The sequence below is a fragment of the Neocloeon triangulifer genome, unplaced genomic scaffold, assembly GCF_031216515.1.
Source record: "Neocloeon triangulifer isolate White Clay Creek 2 clone unplaced genomic scaffold, ASM3121651v1 ptg000008l, whole genome shotgun sequence".
Classification (NCBI taxonomy): Eukaryota; Metazoa; Arthropoda; class Insecta; order Ephemeroptera; family Baetidae; genus Neocloeon; species Neocloeon triangulifer.
This window is the reverse complement of record NW_026775550.1, coordinates 4,858,250-4,878,248: the sequence shown is the minus strand read 5'-3', so window position 1 is coordinate 4,878,248 and position 19,999 is coordinate 4,858,250. Positions and strand designations below refer to the sequence as shown.

The window sequence follows — 19,999 nt, the reverse complement described above, 5'->3', positions numbered from 1 at the left end:
TCAAAACGTTCATTTGAAAAGGGTTAAATTAGCAGCCACAAAAATTCAATTTTTTTATAACTATTTCACGTTCGAGGCTTTATTAAATTTGTGGTGTTGGAAATTAAATTCAGCTTTTCCTACGGGGATTTTTTTTTATTTATCGTCGTTTCATTGCAAAAAAATTTACCGCTCAAAAGTTTCGGCTGCGAGATGAACTGTTAATTATGTTGACATAAAATTATAACACAATAAAATTTTTGTTTATTTAATATTGTTTAAGATATTTACCAATTATTAAAGCAGACACACATGTTTAAAACAACGTGATCTGTCATGTCTGCGCGGTTTTTAAAACCAGTTGGCTCAATTCCGAGTATTGACTCACGAAATTAAACAAAAACTTGAAAATCTCGTTTTATTTTTATTACTTTTAATTAAAAACGAAGAGATTTGAAGCGAAATCTTGATGCTTCCTGCTCGATCGGCGCCATCGTCGGAATCTGTGTCCAATTAATGAGATCGACCGCTGTAGAGTGTTTGTTTTAATTAACCCCAGTGTGCGTGTAATTGACCGTGTTGCAGAAGCAGCAGGTTTTAGCGCGACCGAGGGAGCGCCAGAGGGGAAGCGAGCGGCTCCGACGAGAAAGAAAGAAAGGGTTCGAGCGCGGCAGTAGTAGTTGCTCGGCGAGCCAGCAGCAGACTTGAGGCCGCCCACGCAGTGTCCATGCCAGTGGACAGCAGGACGAACAGGGTCGGCCGAGCACCTCGCAAAAAGTAGTCTACCTTCGCAGCCAGGATGAGTGGCCCACCCTCCGCAGACGAGGGGCGCCATCACCGACCCTCGATCGGCAGCAGACGCGCCAGCAAGGTTGGTCCATTTTTCTATAAATAATTTTTGTTATAATTTCCATCTTATAAATTTTTTAATTCTGTTTGAAAATGTCCTCTAAATTTTAAGGGCTGATAATAGTTTCTGATTAATTATTTCTTCTTTATTATCAATTATGATTATTAAATTTTATTTCATATAGTTTTTTATATTATTATTAATTACAATTTAAATAAATAAATTCAAAACAAGAGACACGTGGCTCCTGCGAGACTATTGCTTCTTGCGTGTATCCCACTTTGATCTGCCTCTCTTCTGAGACCGTGCATTTCATTAACACTTAAAATTAGCAGCAAATTCAGTCAAAGCGTCTCGCCGCACTTTCCTCACAACGATGACGCAAGCCTTTGACAAACGCAAGCTTGAATGGATATGAAAGAATTTTAATTACATATCGTCTCCGAGCAATAAATAATAGCTATAATATGAACACACGTGAGCAGCGATTCAATCAAATCGCATTTATCTGGATTCTTTCGATTAGCGACTGCTAATTAACGGAATTACTCAATAAGTTATTTATAATTATTCTTGTAAATCGATTATTTCAATCGAAATTTCTGAAATATTTGCTTATTTTTCTGCTAGAAAATGATCGGAGCTGTAGCGATATATTTTTTGAAGGTTATAAACGTTTTCTTGAAATTTTGTGTAAAACTTTTGCAGAAAAATATAAGGGTTTGCTGAATAAGCAACTGCTTTGGCTTCAAACTCGGCATTCTCAGCAAAAATTCCAATATAAGACGGAAATTTCCTAATGCAATCGCAATTCCACATTTTTAGCTAAAAGTGTAAAAAATATTAACCAATACTTCCGTTGTTAATTGCGTCATTTCCACGCTCTTCACTTCCTAAAACGCATATCTCACCAACATGAAAGTTGACACTCGGGAAACCAACAAACAATAATTTTTCATTTATTTATTTAGAAGACAATTTGACACGAAATTCCGCCGATCGATATTTGCGTCGAGCGACAGCAGGTCTCGCTCGCAAACATTTTGATCAATAAAACAGCCACGTGTTGGCATGTCTTTGTATAAAAAATGCAAAATAACAACGTTTCTTTATTTACTTCTTTTACGATTCGCCTAATTATTTGCGGTAAAAGCTTTCGCAGACTTTTGCCAACGTAGACAATTCATGCATAATATGAGAGCGCTCTTAAATACACAGACCGAGACAATGGGTTCTTTGTTGCTCGTCACGGCCAAAATGTGTGAGGCTGGAAATCAATATCCGCTTGGTTGAGCCTGAGCCTCTTCCGAAATCGATTCTTATATTCATCCACCTGCACATGTCTATTTTCATTCTTATATACTACACGCAAATAAGAAAGTATACTTTTTAAGATTTTCATATTTTTACCCATCAATTACAGACTCTTAATATATTTGTGAACAATTTTAAATGTACTATATTTTCTAAAATTTTTAATTTGTAATCAATGTAATTTATAATATTGAATGTATGGATGATGTATTTGGGCAGAGAATGCCCAGTGGTACATTAATAAACACAATTTGTAACTATATTTTTATCTATAAAACGCAAATGAGTCCAATTCATTTTCAAACGATTCTTGAACAATGGAAAATTGTTGAAGAAATATTTAAAGTCATATAAATATGAGAAAATTCAAATTATTCATGAATGGGCTCAAAAAGTTGAAAAATTATCACAAATTAAAATATTGAAAAAAAAAGTATGTTTTGTATTTTGTGTGAAAATTGTACTTTATTCTTGTATCGGAGAGCGCATGTTTACATTATTCAAAATCTTCAATCAAAATCAAATTTTTCGTGGTTCCTCTTACAGACCGGATTTCTTACGGTATTCGCCAGTGGGGTCGTATTTCTTCTCCAGGTCATTCCAATATGTAGGATTATTTTCGATCAAGTATTTCATGATTTTATCAATGCTTTCACTTTGCTTTTTGCTGCACTTTGAGCAATCACTCTTCAAGGCGTCGGAGAGGTTATCTGGAAAATTATTAACAAAGTTACATTAAATGAGTAAAAAGATTGGACTTTTTTCCTGGTTTTAAAAATTGTTTTTATTAAAAACGGATCTACCAGTTTCGGTCACGGTCTGCAAAATTTAAAAAGAAATTTTACAAACAAAAATCAGAATGCAATGGGCTCATAATTTTTATTAGTTATATTCATGTATATTTTCAATAAGAAAATAAATGAAATATTATTCCAAAAATAGTATCGTGGCAAAAATTAAAAATTTTAACAGAAATTTACTTTCAATCTGATCTCCAAATTGAAAACAATAAACTATAATTATAATGTAAAATGTTATGAACCTTTAAGATCTTTTCCATCAACGGTGCAACGTCCCCTGTCCATAAAGCAGTTGAAGTAGCTTCTGAGGAGTCTGTCGCTTTTCAAAATCTCGTCGATGTAGACGTTGTCGAGTTTGATGGTGTAAGTTTCCCTCTTTTCCTTCTGGGCGACGGCGACGGTCACGAGAGTGGCGAGCAGTACAAGCTGGAGCTTCATGTTGGAAGTTTCTGATGGTTGGGATGAGCGTCCCGGCCGCTTTTATAGTTGTCCGCCGCTGAAGCTTCATTTGCAAAGGTACGACCAATGAACGCTAAGCCTTGAACTTGTTTGTTGTTGATAATGATATGTTACTTGGCTTACGATACATCTGTGCTAAAAATATCTAAATTTTTATCTCATAAATTTTGGAATATTACTTTATATATGGTAAAGGTCAGGCAAAAGCAAGGTACACATAGTTGCTTATTCTGCGAAGAGAGTGATTTTCTGATTTGTTTATTTATTTTTTGCCGCGGTAAACATTGCAGAGTCACCGCAATCTTTGTTCTACTCGCTCGTTTGCTGTCCTTAATTTAGATCACGATTTTTTTTCTCCATCGTTTTCCGGTGCTAACGCAGATTCGGGCAACTTTTATTCTCGTTGTTGCATATTTTATGCGTGCCCGCAGGAAGTCTCATGCAGCTCGTTGGTGCGCAAATCAAACGTTGGTGCTCTTCTCTGTTGCTATGAATTTGGAAGTGAAACAAGGCACTTAAAAAACTGAACAAAACTTTTATTGGTCTCATGAAACAAGACCTGCCTTGGCGGGCTCGCGAGCGAGAGTCCTCGATCGGTGTCGCTGTCGCTTTTCCAATTTTGCTCGATTATTCTAAAAAATTTAAAGCCAATTGCAGCTATTTTAAATGACTGATTATTAGGAAATTTTTCGTAGCTGTCAGTTTGGGGAGAGTTCGCAGGTCTTCAACGAAGGAACTTGTGTCGATTAAAGCCGGGTTTTTATGTGTTAAAAGAGGGAGAAATTGCTGCGAAAGATTATTTAAAAGGTATGGCCGTAATATTACTTATTCCTTCTATTCCAAAACTTGCGATAAGGGCAATAGCGAGGTTAAAACTTTTCAGGGGGCTTTGTATCAAGGCGAGTTTGGAGATGGCAAAGGGAAGACAAATATGAATATAAACAAAAATAAAAAATAAAAAAATAGCCGAAATCTTTGGTTTTATTGGCATGGAAATTTCTACTTTTGCTAAAATAATTCTGATTTTTCTTCTTCTGGAATTTCCATATCTTATTTTCATTTTTGCAATAACACTTTCATTGATCAATTAATTTTATATGATATTTACTTTATGGTTTTTTTAAAGGCTGCCTTTAGGGTTACGTGTCTTGTATTTGTTTATTTTTTTCCATTTTATTTACAAAATTAAGCCTGCTTAAATTTTTTCATTAACCTCAAAATGTTAATTTCAGGAAACTGACTTTAACTATGATGATAATAATTAAGTACTTTATAGTGAACAAAAGAAAATTTTACTTTTTTGTTCCGCTGCGATTACATAAAAGTGCATTCGTGCGAGTTCAAACAACTCTCCAACCTTGACTCGCCGATTGCGCAAATTGGCACGAAAAATTCCACTTTCTGTGCACCTACCTTGGCCAACGATTAACAAGTGGACCGTTACACAGAACGGCTTTCCGTATATAATTGCGCCTTATGCGCAGATTGGCTTCATTTGGACGAGTGATCAAATCAAAATTTGTCGAGACCACATCACCATTGAAGTTCAAGAAATAATATGAAAGAAAAACTATGATACTTGTTGGTGATTTGGTGTTTTTATCGGTTTACATTAATAATCAAAAGCTTTGGCTATGGATTTCCCTATGTACATGAGATTTATTTGTGTAAATAACGTAAAAAAGGCTTGTCCTTCTAGAAAACGCATTTCATACTGTCTCAAAAATAAAAAAGGTCCTAAATCATTTTTCTCCACGGTCGGCGACCTCTTTCCTTAAGCAAGAACATATAAAAAAATTGGGAAATTCAAAATAAAAACCTTCAGATAATGAAGAAATTAAAATTTTGTTAATTTTTCTTATTTTTAAAGATACAGAATTTAAAAAAAAACATTAACGGCAATGATGAATAAAAATTGTGATAATTCACACAAATTTGCTTGAATCCCTTTGCTTTACAATCAATGAAACATTTTTATTTTTAGTTATATTCTCCGAAATCTTCATCATTTCAACAGGTGGATACCAAAGCAAACGTTCGACTCTGCCGCCGAGCTAGACTTACAAAATATATCGTTTGTTTACAAGACGTGAACATGAGATAACCTTTCCTTTCGGGAAAACGTGTATCTCTCTTTTTTATTTCGACTCGCAACCTTGTTAGAGCCGCCGAAACACTAATTCAACATTTTCCTCGCAAATATAAAAAGGGACGCACCTCGTTAGCGCTAATAATCATGTTTCAAATCATGTTTTTTTTTTCTTTTTAATAATCTAAGTAGCTCCCGTTTCTCACATGTTTTATCCGCCGGCAGTTTGTTGGTATCATCTGGCTGAGCTCTAATTGAAATATTTTTTTGTGCACGTGTTTCTGCGTCATAAACGAGATCAATTGCTTATTGACTCTTGTGCGTGGGATTGTTTGGCGTTTGCACTTTGGCCTGAATTGACGATAAATTTGCGAAAAGTAAGAGTTGGTTGTTCGCGCGGCCTACTTTCTCACATCTCATTGTCAGTGTAGGTGAAAAAGTCATGTTTTATTCAAACACGCAAATTTATTTCCCTTTATTTTTCAATCAAAACCACAAAAAGTTTTTGCTTTGCTTATTAATTAATATCATTTGAGATCATTTTGGTTGCTAATACACTTAATTCTTTTATTTTGCATACATTTTTTTTTAATTCCATGTTAAGAAAATGTGAAAGAATTGGACAATTTGAACAGCAGCAATAATTTGTCACAGCAAGGATAATGTAAAAAATTTATTAGAAAAATATTTGAAAAAAAAAAAATATTCATTAATATTATAAATAATTACATTTGATATTGATGCACTACTTATTCTTTACAAATCAAGATATTGAAAAGAGAAAATATGCGGGGAAATTTTACCGCTGGCATGTGTCGCGCGAAGATGGGCCGAAACTAATCGGTTACAAAACATTATCACAATAATTATCTGAAAGTGAAAAAAATTATTTAGCATTAATTAAATCAATAAAATGCCAAATTTTATTGTTATTCTTAATTATCAACTAAACCAGATCATTAAAAAAAATTAAAATGAAAGCTTTTAGCAAGAACTGTTGGCTTTGCTTTTGGCAATGGCACAACAAAGCTGTCCATATCAAAATCCAGGGGCCTACCTAATGAGGACTATGATTGGTTAAATTGTTGCTGATCTTGGTAGCGAGCAATTTTAGCAGTGCTTGTACTCCAGTAAAGAGTAAGAACCTGCACACCATTGAAAACCAGAATAGTTAGCAAATCTGGAGAGAGAGAGAAAAAAAACACATTTTTTGGGCCTTACATTGCAATTAATGCAGCGAATTTCAACAAGTGAAATGTGGAGCTATTTTTTGAAATATTTTGAAAAACGAATTTAATTCAACTAGAAAAATCTTCAGTTTTATTGAAGGTTTTAGTTTTAGCTCTATATGCAAATAAATGCATTTACACTTTAAAATAAGAAAAATGACATTAATAAAAATGAAATAAAAATTAGATTACTTTAAATTTACTATAAAACGGAACGATTTAATCTTATGAGCGTGCACTTAACAAAATTCTTTCAAATAAAAGCAGCAATTCAACGGTGCATCGCACTTTGGGAGTGGGAGAAGCAGAACCTCAGAAAGCTTTGTTTTTATCCCAACACTTACTTCCATGACCTAGAGCAAATAATCGAATTAAGCTCTCGCGAGCAACAAAAGTGTTTTTACAGAGGGTCGTTGCGAAGCGATCGATTTTCAATTTTCCTCTCTCAAAACAAACTCATTATATTATGGACGGACAAATTCTCGGATATATATTTGGAAGACTGCACTGCATTTATTGTATTATTCAAATGGGAAAGTGAGAGATAAGCGCGGGGTGTTTAGTGTAGCGCAGCTTTGCGACTTGTGACACACATATATCATTTCATTGCTATCGACCGGGGGGCGGTGGAGCTTCTCTGCAAATGAGACGCGGATAAATGCAGTGTTCTCGCTGGTAGTCGAGCCGAGGACCTCGAGGTATGCGGGTGGTGGCCGCCGCTCCTTCCGCCGACGTCCAACCTGGCGATGGCACCCGCGCGGCGGACAAGTCGCGAGTCAGGAGGTTCCTCGCGTGGATTTCGCAATCGTTTCGCGCCAACGACCCTTCCAAGGTCTGCCAATTCATCAAAATATTGCAATTTCTGGTTTCAAATTCAAATCATTCTTAATAGTTTTTGGCAATTATCAATTTAAAATTAAATTATATTTAAAAAGTTAGAAGGAGATACTTGATTTTTTCTACTTTTCTTATTCACTGAATTTTATATTCGTCAAAATTAAAAAACAAGAACTTCTGGTCAATCTGTTAGATTTTTTTTTTAAAAATATGCGTATTTTCATGGTGAAAATTTTAATATTTAGAATTATTAACACTTATTTTTAGACAATTTTAATTGCTAAAAACAAAAATTATTTCTGCGATGAATAATATTTTGCACAATCTGACATTCGTAATTTGTTCAAGAACAAGGAAATGCAAATCTTCGTGATAAAAAACACGAGGCGAACGTTTCGCAACAGATAATTGGATTTCAATAACGTGCTGTGACGATTGTACAATTCCGATAATTATTTAACCTGCATTGAAATTAATGCCATGATTTGATGCAAAATAAATAATTCAAAGAGAGTAATCATATTGCATCGAGTACACATATCGATCGAAATCTCAAACAGGCCCGTCTTTTGCAAACAATAAGCGAGCGACCTACTGAGCTCCACGTGCAAGTGAGTGCATTTTTTGCTAAGCACCAAATCGATTAATTTTTACACAAATTTCTGTGTTTCGTAGAGCAGAATTAATTAATTTGGTGCTCATAAAAAGACTGCTTTGATCGTAACCCTGAGGCAATGCACACAAAGAGCGCGTGTATTAATTAAAGCCTCTTTGCCAGACAAAATGCACTTCGAGGACGCGAGCATGCACATCCGCCTAATGATCACATTTCGTAACCGTAGGAGATAATTAAAATCATCATATGAAGCCGCGGATTAAGTTGAATCATCACAGATTTATTGCTCTCTTAATCTGGCTTCTTATCATTTTGCGGAAAAAAAAATTAATGTGTGTTTGTCAAAAAGCTGACGTCGACACTTCTTGGTGGAAACCACCGTTTGAGATAAGACTTTTCTCGATCGTGGCGTGCACTCAAGCACATGGTCTTATTGAGATAGACTCGTTCATTCAAAGCACATGTCTCAAAAGAAGCGCGTCCGATTCGGCAGATCTGTATCTGTATTTTTGCGTAACCATTTCTCGAGAAGGAGAATAATTTTGCGAAAATTTTGCAGGAGAGCCACCATGGAGTGGAAGCAGGTTCTGACCTGGACGAGGAGATGGAGAAGGTGTTTGCCATGGGCAGCAGTGAGATGAAATTCGACGTGTCCCGGTTGTCGACGTCACCGGGCGACAATCCTCAGGACAGGAGGAAATTTGACGAGAGAGATTACAGTCGTAAGTTTATACAAACATTCATTATTGCAGAGATAGCTGCAATGATATTTATTATTTAATCATTTTGACTAACATTGGTGAATTTTTATTTAAATTATTTTTCATTTAAACAATTTAAATAATTCAGCGCCCATTTAATTTTTTTATTAATTTTGTTTAACTGACCGACTTAATTTTTAGAGCACCGGAAAAAGAGCTACCCACACACCCATGCTCCTTTGAAGTCCATACACTCAAGGTCGATGCGGCGTCGCCTCACTTCACCGCGTCTTTCCGAGAGTGAAGCAGCAGACTTGGCCGCATCGGTCCTTGCTGAGGTACACTTACTTAATTAAGAGACTATAGAACAAAATTGAGCAAAAAATTTTAGCATGAAGATGCCGAGACGAGAGGCTCCCAAGAACGCGAGAGTTTCGACTCAACGGAAGATCCAAAAGAGTAAAAATTCCAAATTCATTTCTTGTTTTCTTTACATCGATTTTTAAATCAGGATGGCAGAGGACAGGGGTGGTTCATCAGCCCCCATTCCCGTGCCTTTGTCCGGCCTGTCCGAAGATGAGCCTCAGGTGTCGGAAATGGCCGCCTCGTACAGGAGCAAAGATTTTGACGAGGACAACACCAGGCGAGTGCAGTTCCAAATCGGAGGAGCTGGAGATGGTCGAAAGGGTGACAGCGACCGCGAGGAAGACACACCGCCCAAGGACAGCAAGGAAAGTTCTCCTTTCAAACACGACGGCTCCGAAAAGAGCAAACGAAGGAAATACAGGTAATATTTTTATAAATATTACTACATAAAAATTAAAATTTTAATGAAATAAATTATTAGCAAGTAAATTAATGAAATTTTAATTTTCAGCAAACACAAAATTAGGAAGTACAGTTTGCAAGAAGACCCTCAGTGGAGGGTAAGGGCTGGATCCGAGGCGCCCTCTGATAATTCGGTCAGACCTTCTCTCGATGGGGAAGAGGAATCCACTTTGAAGGAGGTGGACAAGGACGACTTGGCAAGTCAGTGAAACAGAGTTATGCAACCTGCGCGACTCGGTCGCTCCGCTGGTTGCATTTTAAATGTTTACAGGCGCTACATTGTTTCTCTCTTCTTGTGCAGGTCACAGGTTTGATGATGCCAAAGGGATGCGGCGATACAAAACTTCAAAGTCGTCGGCCGGAGGAATGCCTGGCGACACGATGGTCAGCATCAGCCGTAGGGAGGGCAGCGTGGTGCCGCCTGGAGTCGGATGGACTCCGAGTGGGGCCAAGAAGAGTTTTGACCACAGTCCTCATGCCGTGAGTAATTTTATATTAAAATTATATACATTTTTAGCATTTTTACTAATTTTTTATTTTAAACTTCAGGTTTTCGTGCAACTGGATGAGTTGGCGGGCAAAGGAGAGGATCAAGAGTGGAAGGAAACTGCTCGCTGGATCAAGTACGAAGAAGACAGGTTGGAGGGTGCGGATCGGTGGGGCAGACCCCACGTCGCCTCCCTCAGCTTCCACTCTTTGCTGAACTTGCGCCGCTGCTTGGAAACCGGCGTCATCCTGCTCGATTTGGAGGAAAAAGATCTTCCGGGAGTCGCCTTCAGGATTGTGGAACAAATGGCCTTGGAGGAGTTGGTCGAAGTGGACTCCAAGGCTGCTGTGATGAGGGCACTGTTGCTGAGACACAGACCTGTGACCCATCACCACGATCGCTTCCGATTCGGAGTGGTCAAGAGAAATGCGTCGAGCTACACCAGTCTCCAGGTAAAATGGATCAAAGTTTATAAAAAAAAAACTAATTTTAAGGGAAAAATATATTAAACAAGCCACAAATTTTGAGAACTCGTTTCTTGTTCTGTGCATAGAATTATTTCCTTTCGGATGATGCCGATTACGAGGAAAGATTGAAACGAGAGGAATTTCTGAGGAGATACAGCTGTGTAAAATCTACCTTAGTTTCAGTGTGTGTCCCCTTTTATATTAATCCTCTTTTGCTGCCCAACTAGCTGCTTGGATTTGGAGTCCCTTCAAACCTTACCCCATCTAATTTTGTTGATTTGACGTTTTTAGAAATTATACATTGCTAGATCTATAGTTTTGTCAACATTTTTTCGCCAGGTTTTAGCATGCTGTATGCAAAATTTGCTCTTTGGTTTTATTTAAATAATAAAAATCCCACAAAGAAATTAAAGTTTGTGTGAAATTCACAGAATTTGGCTGAAGACAAGACTAAACCACGAATTGTGCCTTCGATGACGAGTGTTGACGGCCTCTCATTGGCCAAACTTATGGGATCGTACACGTCCAGCAAACAGACCAGCCTGGACAAAATGCATGCGAGTGACAGCAACCATACAGTGGTAAGTTTATGAAAAATAAAATTAATCACAATTTTTTAGTAATTTTTTTCAGGTTGACGTCGGCAAAGAGGAAACAACTTACTCCTCTTCGACGGAGGACTTGAAGAGGGCCCACAATGAGAGTATTTTAAAAAGGATTCCTGAAGGAGCCGAAGCCACCACAGTATTAGTCGGTTCCGTGGAATTCCTGGAGCAGCCCACCATTGCGTTTGTGCGCCTTGCCGAAGGTGTTCTGATGCCCTCCATCACTGAAGCGCCCATTCCGGTGCGCTTCATGTTCATTCTTTTGGGTCCGCGCGTCACTGACCTGGACTACCATGAAATCGGTCGATCAATTTCAACCCTCATGTCAAACACAGTAAGAAATATATTATTATTTTTAAATAAATTTTTATTAATTTAACTTCAGCACTTCCACAATATTGCCTACAAAGCTGCAGATAGAAGGGAAATTTTGTCTGCCATCAATGAGTTCTTGGACGACAGTATTGTGCTGCCTCCTGGCAATTACGAACGCCAAGGTCTTCTTCCTTTCAACGATTTGAAAGACAAAAGTGAGGCTATTCGCAGGAGAAAATCAACTCGAGATCCTCCAGACGAAGCGCAAAGAGGTTTGAATTGAACACAATTTAAAAATAAATATTATTCAGCAATTTATTTCAGCACTTCTTTTGGAAGATGCGAAAAGACCACCTGATGACAACCCCCTCGTCAGGACCAGACGACCCTTCGGTGGCCTCATCAAAGACATCAAGAGGCGCTGGCCCAAATACAAATCGGACATCACAGATGGATTGAATTTTCAGTGCTTGGCAGCTTCCATTTTCATCTACTTTGCTTGTCTTTCTGGCGCAATCACTTTTGGAGGTCTTATGGGTATAAAAATTAGTTTTTATATTTAATTTATTTTTGATTAATATGACTTTAAATTTCAGGTGATAAGACCAACAATCAAATTGGCATATCTGAAACTCTGGTATCAACTTGCCTAGCAGGCGTTTTGTTTGCTCTTTTCTCTGGACAGCCTCTAGTGATAGTTGGAACTACCGGCCCACTGCTATTATTTGATGAATCTCTGTTTGCGGTAATTATTTGTTTAATTACTTTTAAATCCAAAATATAAATTATGAGTTTATTTAGTTTTGTGAGGAGTACGGCTACGAATTTCTCTCTATGAGAGTATGGATAGGCGCCTGGCTTGTGATCATCGGGCTAATAGTGGTCTGCGTGGAAGGTTCGGTGCTTGTGAAGAGGTTTACCAGATTCACCGAAGAGATATTTGCATCTTTGATATCTTTGCTCTACATTTATGAGAGTCTGGTGAAACTGTACCAAGTGTTTAAACAGCACCCCTTATCACCCGAATACTGCAACATCCAACCAGCGGCGCTCTCCAACACCCTGTTAAATAGCTCCATCAACACGCTCGACGAATCTTACTCGCTGGTGCTTGAAAACGTGTCCACCGCATTGATGGATGTGTAAGTTAATTTTATACTGACATCTCTTTATTAAAAAAAAAAAAAAAAATTAGAAATGTCTGCACTTAATTTAGATTAAAATTTACATTAAATTAGCCTATTTTTGCCATGGAAATTAAGTTATATTGTTATTGGTTTTGTTTCATAAAATATATATCACTTTAAGTTATTATTATTATTTTTTTTTAATTTAAATCCGTCAGAATTAAAGCATTTCTATTTAGTTTAAGATAAAATTATGATGATAATGATAATAGTGAAAAATGAAAAAATTGCAAGTTTTTTGCTTAAAATTCTCTAATTTCTATCCATAGGATGAACACGACAGTAGGTCCGACCACACTGCCCGAGTCTTCAATCAAGAGAAACCAACCGAACACAGCTCTCCTTTGTGTCATTTTGGCACTTGGGACGTTCTTCATTGCTTATTATCTGAGGCAATTTCGAAACAGCAAATTTTTAGGACGCAGTGTAGGTTTTGCAATTAACTCACAGCCCAATTCTCTTATGCAAACTTAAATTGAACAGGCTCGGCGCGCCTTGGGCGACTTTGGAGTGCCCATAGCAATCATCGTAATGGTCTTGTTAGACTACGTCATTCCGGACACCTACACAGACAAACTCAGGGTGCCCGAGGGTTTGTCTCCCTCCAGCCCGGGCGAGCGAGGCTGGATAATCAACCCCGGAGGAAACAATCAACCGCTTGAGATTTGGCTCGCCGTTGCCTGTGTTGTTCCAGCCATGCTGGTGTACATTCTCCTGTTCATGGAAACACACATTTGCGAGTGAGTAAAGCAAAAATATTAAATTAAAAAAGTTAAAAAAAAAAAAAATATTTAGATTGATCATCGACAAGAAAGAGAGAAAACTGAAGAAAGGCTCTGGCTTCCATTTAGATATAGTTTTGGTTTGCATGCTGAACATGGGTTGTGGCTTGATGGGAGCTCCGTGGGTTTGCGCCGCCACTGTGCGGTCAGTGGCACACGTTTCTGCACTGACAGTGATGTCAAGGGACCACGCTCCTGGTGATAAGCCTCACATTATTGAGGTTAAGGGTATGTCAAATTCACAATATTTTTTTTATTAATTTAAAAAAAATAATAGAAAGTTACAAAAATAATTTGAAATAATATTACCTTCTTTTATTTAATATCATTGATTTTTTTTTTAAATTTAGAACAAAGATTAACTTCCCTGGTTGTGAGCATTCTTGTTGGAATTTCTGTGGCCATGGCACCCTTTTTGCGCCTTGTGCCCATAGCAGTTCTGTTCGGAGTCTTCCTTTACATGGGTATTTCGTCGATGGACGGAATTCAGTTCTTTGAACGAGTTCAACTTTTCCTCATGCCTGTCAAGCACCATCCTCAAGTACCATATGTTAGAAGGGTAAGAAATTCTTCTCAACTTTAAATTTTTTTCAAGCTAATAATAAATTAAAATGTTGCAGGTGAAGACGGTAAAAATGCACCTTTTCACAATCATCCAAGGCGCCTGCCTTGCAATCTTGTGGGTAGTGAAATCGACAGCAGCTTCACTTGCATTTCCCTTCTTCCTGATTTTGATGGTGCCACTGAGGACAAGTTTGCAGCACATTTTCAGCCCCACAGAATTACGCGCAGTAAGGAAAAGAAATAGATTTCTTATTTTCATCTTAATTCCTTTTTTTTTGTGTAGCTTGATGGAGTTGAAATCGAGAAAGAGGATGAGCCTGATTTCTACGCTCAAGCACATTTGCCAGGCTGAAAATTTTTAAGGTTAGGGAGATTTAGTTGCTGAAATCACACCAAGTGCTAATTATAGTTAGTATTCTGTGAAACAATTTTATCAGTTGTTATAATTTTACTTAAAATATTTTAGCGAATTGAATACTCAACAATTTAGAGGCTAAACAGAGCAAAATGTATTTGATAATGTACCTGACACGAATTTGAATAAATGGTGTTTAATTTTGAGATGTGGATTAAATAAAACTTATTCCAAATATAATAGTTGCTTGCTTATTATTCAAAAGAAATTATTAAGCTAGGTTGTGCTAAAGTTAATTTTTGAAAAAGTATTTAATAATCTTTTATGGTAAATAATTGAAAATCAGACTCAAATTAAAATTAGAGCGTTCAGCAAATTTTCAAACAATGTATTGTTTGCTTTTCTCTCTAATCCTGGCGTGGAAAAAAGTAAGGCTGTGTGATATAGAATTGCAAATTCCTTGTGTAGATGTCCTACGCAGGCAGAATTGATTTGAGCACCGGTGCAAAAGCTTGGGTAAATTCTTTGCATGCTTCTTGAGTGTTTACTGTAAGGTTCGTCAAAACGTATGTTGAGTTAAAAGGATGAAAAACAAAATTAGTTACAAAATCGGACTCTGCGGGAGGCCCCCCAAATTCTACATTTTGACCCCTGAAGATGTTCCTCTGGGACTGTGAGTTTTGTTGTTGTTAAAAGAATGTTTTGCTATTCAATCTTGGAATTTCACACAGAAAGTACATGTATGGACCAAACAGAACCTTTCGTACGCGATTCATCGAGGACAACAGTATTAGGCGGCAATTGTTTTTTGAAGAGGTTTAAATTATATTTCTATATTGGGAATATTTATTAAGTAATTTGACACTTAGGATGGGGCTGAGAGTCAAATTTTGGATACTCCACTGCGAACTTCAATAATTGATTTCGACTGCAACAAGTCCGGCAAAGAAATCTCTCTCGGTAAAGGAGGTTTTGGTTCTGTGTTTCTCAGCATTCTGAATGGTAAAGTTTTTTGATTAATTAATATAATTCAGCCTCATGCATCCTTTTATTTTAGATGAATTGGTAGCGTGCAAGAAAATCAAGCTGAACAGCAGATCGAACATCGCTTCTCTTGCAAGAGAGCGAAATGGGTTGGGTCTTTGCCACCCGAACTTGATTCAAGTCTTTGCCACTTACGCCGGTTTAAAAGCCGGCCTGGTGGTCATGGAAAAGGCCAGCAGCACGAATCTGCAGGAAATTCTCACCAAGTCAAAAATCAGATCAGACAGAACCAAAATCAGGTGAGAACAGAAAATTTCCATTTTTTTTTTTTATCAAAATAATTTTCCTCTGCAGATACACAAGACAGATTTGTCTGGGCCTGCAATATTTGCACAGCAATGGTATTTTGCATCTGGACGTGAAGCCCCAAAATGTGTTGGTAAATCTTGGAAGCAACTGCATAAAACTGGCTGATTTCGGAAACTCCGCCCTGATTGATGGCCTCGGATCATTCATTAGCTTGGTTAATTGACGATTGATTATTTTTTACTTATTTAAATTGCAGTAGAGAAATAAATACAGACTCACTTGGATAATTTTTAAGGGCACCATACGTTACTCGCCACCAGAGTTTTTCACCAAGGATCCTGTGACAACCAAATCGGACGTGTTCTCCGTTGGAATCACAATGTGGCAGTTGCTGTTCAACAAAATTCCTTATGATGATGGTGAGACCAACTCAGCTCTACTTTATCAGGTTCATAATTATTTTACCTAAATTCAACAAGTTTATTAGTTTTAATTTTCTTGATTAGATCGTCAAGCGTAATCTTCGTCCAAAGCCGCATGATCACCCCTTTTCACCGCAGTTGAGAGGCATGCGAATTTATCAAGAGACCTACAAGCGCTGTTGGGAAGCTCATCAAGATCGTCGGCCATTCATAAATATCATTCTTCAAAATTTGGACCTTTCTGAGGAAGAAGTGGGACGAAACGGAGAATGGGTTGAAAGGCTTTATGAGCAATAATGAAGAAATGCTTGAAAATTTAAATTCTCAAAGATATATTTTTAAATGATTATTTTGAGCAAATTTTAAAACTGAAATCTGATATTTTGTAAAATTAAATGGTTATAGAAGTCATATTTGATTTAGAATTGAATTCAAAGATTTTTCCTATGGCAGAATTATTTTATTACAACCAAAAGAGAACAGTAGAAAAAAACTTACACAATTAGTTGGAGGAAAGAGTGTTCAAATTCTTCACGAGTCTGGCATTTCTCCTCCGGGAACAAGCTGGAATTAACATATTTAAATTAGACTTGTATGTAAATTTAACACTCAATTGTGATTTTTACCATAGTTATATTATTTCCGTTCAGCAAAATCTGGTCCAGCCGTGTGATTCTGCGTCCCTCAGGTGTTGATTCGTACTCGGTGACATCTTCCAGCATCATGTTCACGAAATCGTCGAATCCTAAGAGGGTGCCGACGATTTCCTTGTCATTCTTCATGATGATGTGTATCCGAGAGCCAATGCATTTGTCCACCAGCTCTGAAATTATGAAAGGAACGAGTTAATCAAAAATTTCAAGGCTGTATCTAAAAATTTAAATTTTATAAAACATCTTTCTGAATGAAATAAATGTACCGACATAATATCACTAAAGATCAGCCGGCATTAATTTTTGCCAAACAAGAATAACATTTCAGAACAAAAATTACGTGTTAATCAGTCAGAAAATTATACAAACAGAACAAGCAAATGTGAGGGCGTACAAAGCACCCTTCTAGGGGTGTCGGACCTACCCAGGGGAAGCAGGGTGGAAGGATTTGTGGTGGTCGAAGGAGCCGCGCTCGCCATTGTTTGCAGTTTTTCTCTGGGAATAAACAAACATGGCCGCCGTGCGAGTCGGGCGCGGAACGACCGTGGTACGCGGAACGGACCAATGGGCGCTCGGAGGTGGCGCGCGGATCGGCACCGCAGCGGCGCCACCTAAGCGGCATCTCGAACGCGAAACGGGGACGGCGAATCAGTTTTGAGGAATATGGACAAGTGAAAGGATGGTGGCAGTGAATTATTAGTGCCGATCGCCCGCTTTTATGACTGCAACTGTGACTTTCGGCAGCGATTTCCCATTTCCCGAGCGCAGCACCGACCCGCGGACGCCGCAGGCACCCCTTCCAGGTGAGAAAAGAGCCGCCGCCGTCCACTCGGGGGTGCCACCCGCCACTGTTTGTTGTGTTTACATCGTAATCTGCACCCCCGACTGCATTAGTCGACTCATGGGTGCGGACCGACGCGGACCGGACGGATTTTTAGTAATTCCAAAAAAAAAGTGATCGAAACTCCAATATTAAAATAAAAAAATTGACGTAAAATTTACATTAAAAGAGACGCCGATCTGCTCGATCTTAATTAAAAGGGGAGGAAGGGGTGGGTGGGTGAACGTATTCAGCTGCAGTGTTTTACGACTCGAGGAGGGTGGTGGGTGGTGATTCATGCCCGATTTATCAAGGGAGTGTAAAATGATTGCGAAAATATAATGCCCAGGGGATTGTTTGCATGGATGAAGTTTTGAATTTTGAATAGGATAATTAACGAAATCAATGTTTGTCTCTAGTTCAAGGCCAAATTAAAATCGATTTGGTCGAGGGTGAGACCATCATCAGAACTCCAATATAAAAAAATTGCGAGGAGGACGAGTGCAAATATTTGAGGCGCTGACTCGCTGGTTTTCCCGTAAGAGCAAAAAAGTTGTATCAACAAAAAAGAGCCGAAGAACAAAATTGCAAATTTTGAAGTGAGATTATTTAGTAAATTTAGGAAGGTTTTAAGAATGAAAGTCAATAACGAGCAATATTAAATTAAAAAAATATTGAAATGTTCGAAAGGACAATTAAAGCCCAATTTTTCTGGTCCTCAGCTATCTTTTATTTACATTTTTTAAATTTTGAAGACGAGAGATTATTAATAAAAAAATTATGGGGGAAACACATGTTTTAATTAAAAAACTTTATGCTCCGTAAAACAAGATTCTGCGGAAGTTAACACTTTGCTCGTCAAAAAGTTTGGTACTCGAGCTTGTCAGATGAGCAAATTTTGGCCAACCCCGTCGGCAACTCCGCATTACAAACTCGCAAGGACTTTCATACATATTTTAATTCGTGTTGCAGGAGTTGTTTTGCAATTTTCTTCTTGCGTCGGCCAATTACAAGCCGCGCTCCAATTTTTTAACCGATTCGCCCACGCGGCTTTTCGAGACGTCGCCTTCTTTGGCCACACGACCTATCTCAACGTGAAAAGTGCTCCGATTGCCTTTTAATCGGAATCGCGCCTCTTCAGATAAGACGCAGATAATTGCGGCTTCCGCCGCTCTTCCTCAAAGAAAGCGTCTAATTTATGATTTTTATGGCTGGTTGAAATTTAAATTGAGTGATGCAATTTTTAATGGATTAAAATTCTTACAGTTCCGTAATAACTGCCGCATTTTTCATTATTTTGCAATTTGCCATTTTTTGCGTTGCAAGGCATTGGAATGAGCAAGTAAATTAAATCTCTGGAATAAAAAGAAGCAAATTTCCAGCCTGAATTTTCTTTGTATTCATAAAAATTTGAAATTTTGACTGTTTATATTCTTCTTTGATGAGGATTTTTATGAAAATTAAATAATTTCATTACAATTTTTATTTTTCAGTGGACTTAAACATAATAATACCCGATAATACCCTAAATTTGCTAAAAATTTTATTAATCTGTTAATTCATTATAGTTATTTTCCAAATTGTTATAGATTTGGTGTTAAATTTAAATGAAAACTTCAAACTTTGTCCCTCTTTTGTAAGACGCGTAGATTTTCTTTTCGAATTGTTTTCCTCGCAGACTCCGAAGCTGCTCTGCAAAGCTCGCGTGCGCCTCTCGCAGATCGTTAATCAGAGGCAGATGTTCTCTGCGGTCCATTCCGCGGCAGCTGCAGCGGCCACCTGACCACGTGCCACCCCCGGCACAGGTCCCTGTCGGTGCCAAATCACGATACGCGGCGGCCTTGCAGCGAAATTTTTTTACACGTTCACATCCGCCGCCGCTTTATTTCCTCTTGTCAAATATTGGTTTTTGCTTCAGAAATTCCGCAAATATCGAAAACCGATTGATGGAAAAAGTCCCCTCTTTTCATAAAGATATATATTTCAGTCGACACGTTGTTATCAATGCATAAATCACACAATCCTCCGCCGGGCCTTTTAAACCTTTCAAGAGCGAAAAGTGCGAAACCTTTTGCGGCGGCGCTCGCATAAATCTGGTCGTAGAGCGACGACGACACCTTTCAGCCGTTCGCAGAGATATTTTTCTTTTCGACTTGGAGAAAAAAATGTCTTGAGAAACAAGAGAAAATCATAAATCACTTTGGCTGCAGGAAATAAAACACGAACTCTGATTAAAATGATGTATAAAATTGAATATAAGAAGAAAAAAATTAAACTCTTATTGCAGTTTATTTGTACATTAAATAAAAATAAAATACTTCTTCCCGTTCGAACTGTACTGAAAAAT

At 37.8% G+C, this 19,999-nt stretch overlaps 5 protein-coding genes across 7 annotated transcripts in view; 3 read left to right on the top strand and 2 right to left on the bottom strand.

The window, feature by feature from the left end:
• Window positions 1–2,624: 2,624 nt before the first annotated feature.
• Window positions 2,625–3,408, bottom strand: LOC132194810 (ejaculatory bulb-specific protein 3-like). The gene is made up of 2 exons (XM_059616322.1): window positions 3,186–3,408; window positions 2,625–2,853 (listed from the first exon to the last, which is right to left on the bottom strand). The coding sequence occupies exons 1-2, from the start codon at window positions 3,379–3,381 to the stop codon at window positions 2,684–2,686; spliced, it is 366 nt and encodes a 121-aa protein (XP_059472305.1). The 5' UTR covers window positions 3,382–3,408; the 3' UTR covers window positions 2,625–2,683.
• Window positions 3,409–7,414: 4,006 nt separating this feature from the next.
• Window positions 7,415–14,706, top strand: LOC132194844 (anion exchange protein 3). Its single transcript, XM_059616398.1, has 21 exons — window positions 7,415–7,552; window positions 8,733–8,895; window positions 9,076–9,212; window positions 9,266–9,333; window positions 9,386–9,661; window positions 9,752–9,903; window positions 10,004–10,182; window positions 10,252–10,641; window positions 10,743–10,817; window positions 11,088–11,237; window positions 11,290–11,595; window positions 11,647–11,848; window positions 11,901–12,113; window positions 12,173–12,321; window positions 12,378–12,718; window positions 13,033–13,189; window positions 13,247–13,503; window positions 13,559–13,773; window positions 13,896–14,104; window positions 14,166–14,336; window positions 14,393–14,706. Exons 1-21 carry the CDS (start codon window positions 7,421–7,423, stop codon window positions 14,459–14,461), a joined length of 4,011 nt encoding a protein of 1,336 aa, XP_059472381.1. The 5' UTR covers window positions 7,415–7,420; the 3' UTR covers window positions 14,462–14,706.
• A 260-nt stretch (window positions 14,707–14,966) lies between these two features.
• On the top strand, window positions 14,967–16,990 carry LOC132194846 (serine/threonine-protein kinase mos). Its single transcript, XM_059616400.1, has 7 exons — window positions 14,967–15,137; window positions 15,196–15,280; window positions 15,334–15,466; window positions 15,522–15,747; window positions 15,803–15,971; window positions 16,053–16,205; window positions 16,264–16,990. The coding sequence occupies exons 1-7, from the start codon at window positions 15,049–15,051 to the stop codon at window positions 16,474–16,476; spliced, it is 1,068 nt and encodes a 355-aa protein (XP_059472383.1). The 5' UTR covers window positions 14,967–15,048; the 3' UTR covers window positions 16,477–16,990.
• Window positions 16,618–17,403, bottom strand: LOC132194847 (U6 snRNA-associated Sm-like protein LSm5). Its single transcript, XM_059616401.1, has 3 exons — window positions 17,257–17,403; window positions 16,806–17,002; window positions 16,618–16,743 (listed from the first exon to the last, which is right to left on the bottom strand). Exons 1-3 carry the CDS (start codon window positions 17,309–17,311, stop codon window positions 16,711–16,713), a joined length of 285 nt encoding a protein of 94 aa, XP_059472384.1. The 5' UTR covers window positions 17,312–17,403; the 3' UTR covers window positions 16,618–16,710.
• A 72-nt stretch (window positions 17,404–17,475) lies between these two features.
• The window catches only part of LOC132194843 (kalirin), a 118,801-nt gene continuing 116,277 nt past the window's right edge, over window positions 17,476–19,999 (top strand). For all 3 annotated transcript variants that reach the window (XM_059616396.1, XM_059616395.1, XM_059616397.1), the window contains exon 1: window positions 17,476–17,635. The gene's annotated coding sequence lies outside the window, so the exon portion shown is untranslated. The remainder of the gene's footprint in view (window positions 17,636–19,999) is intronic.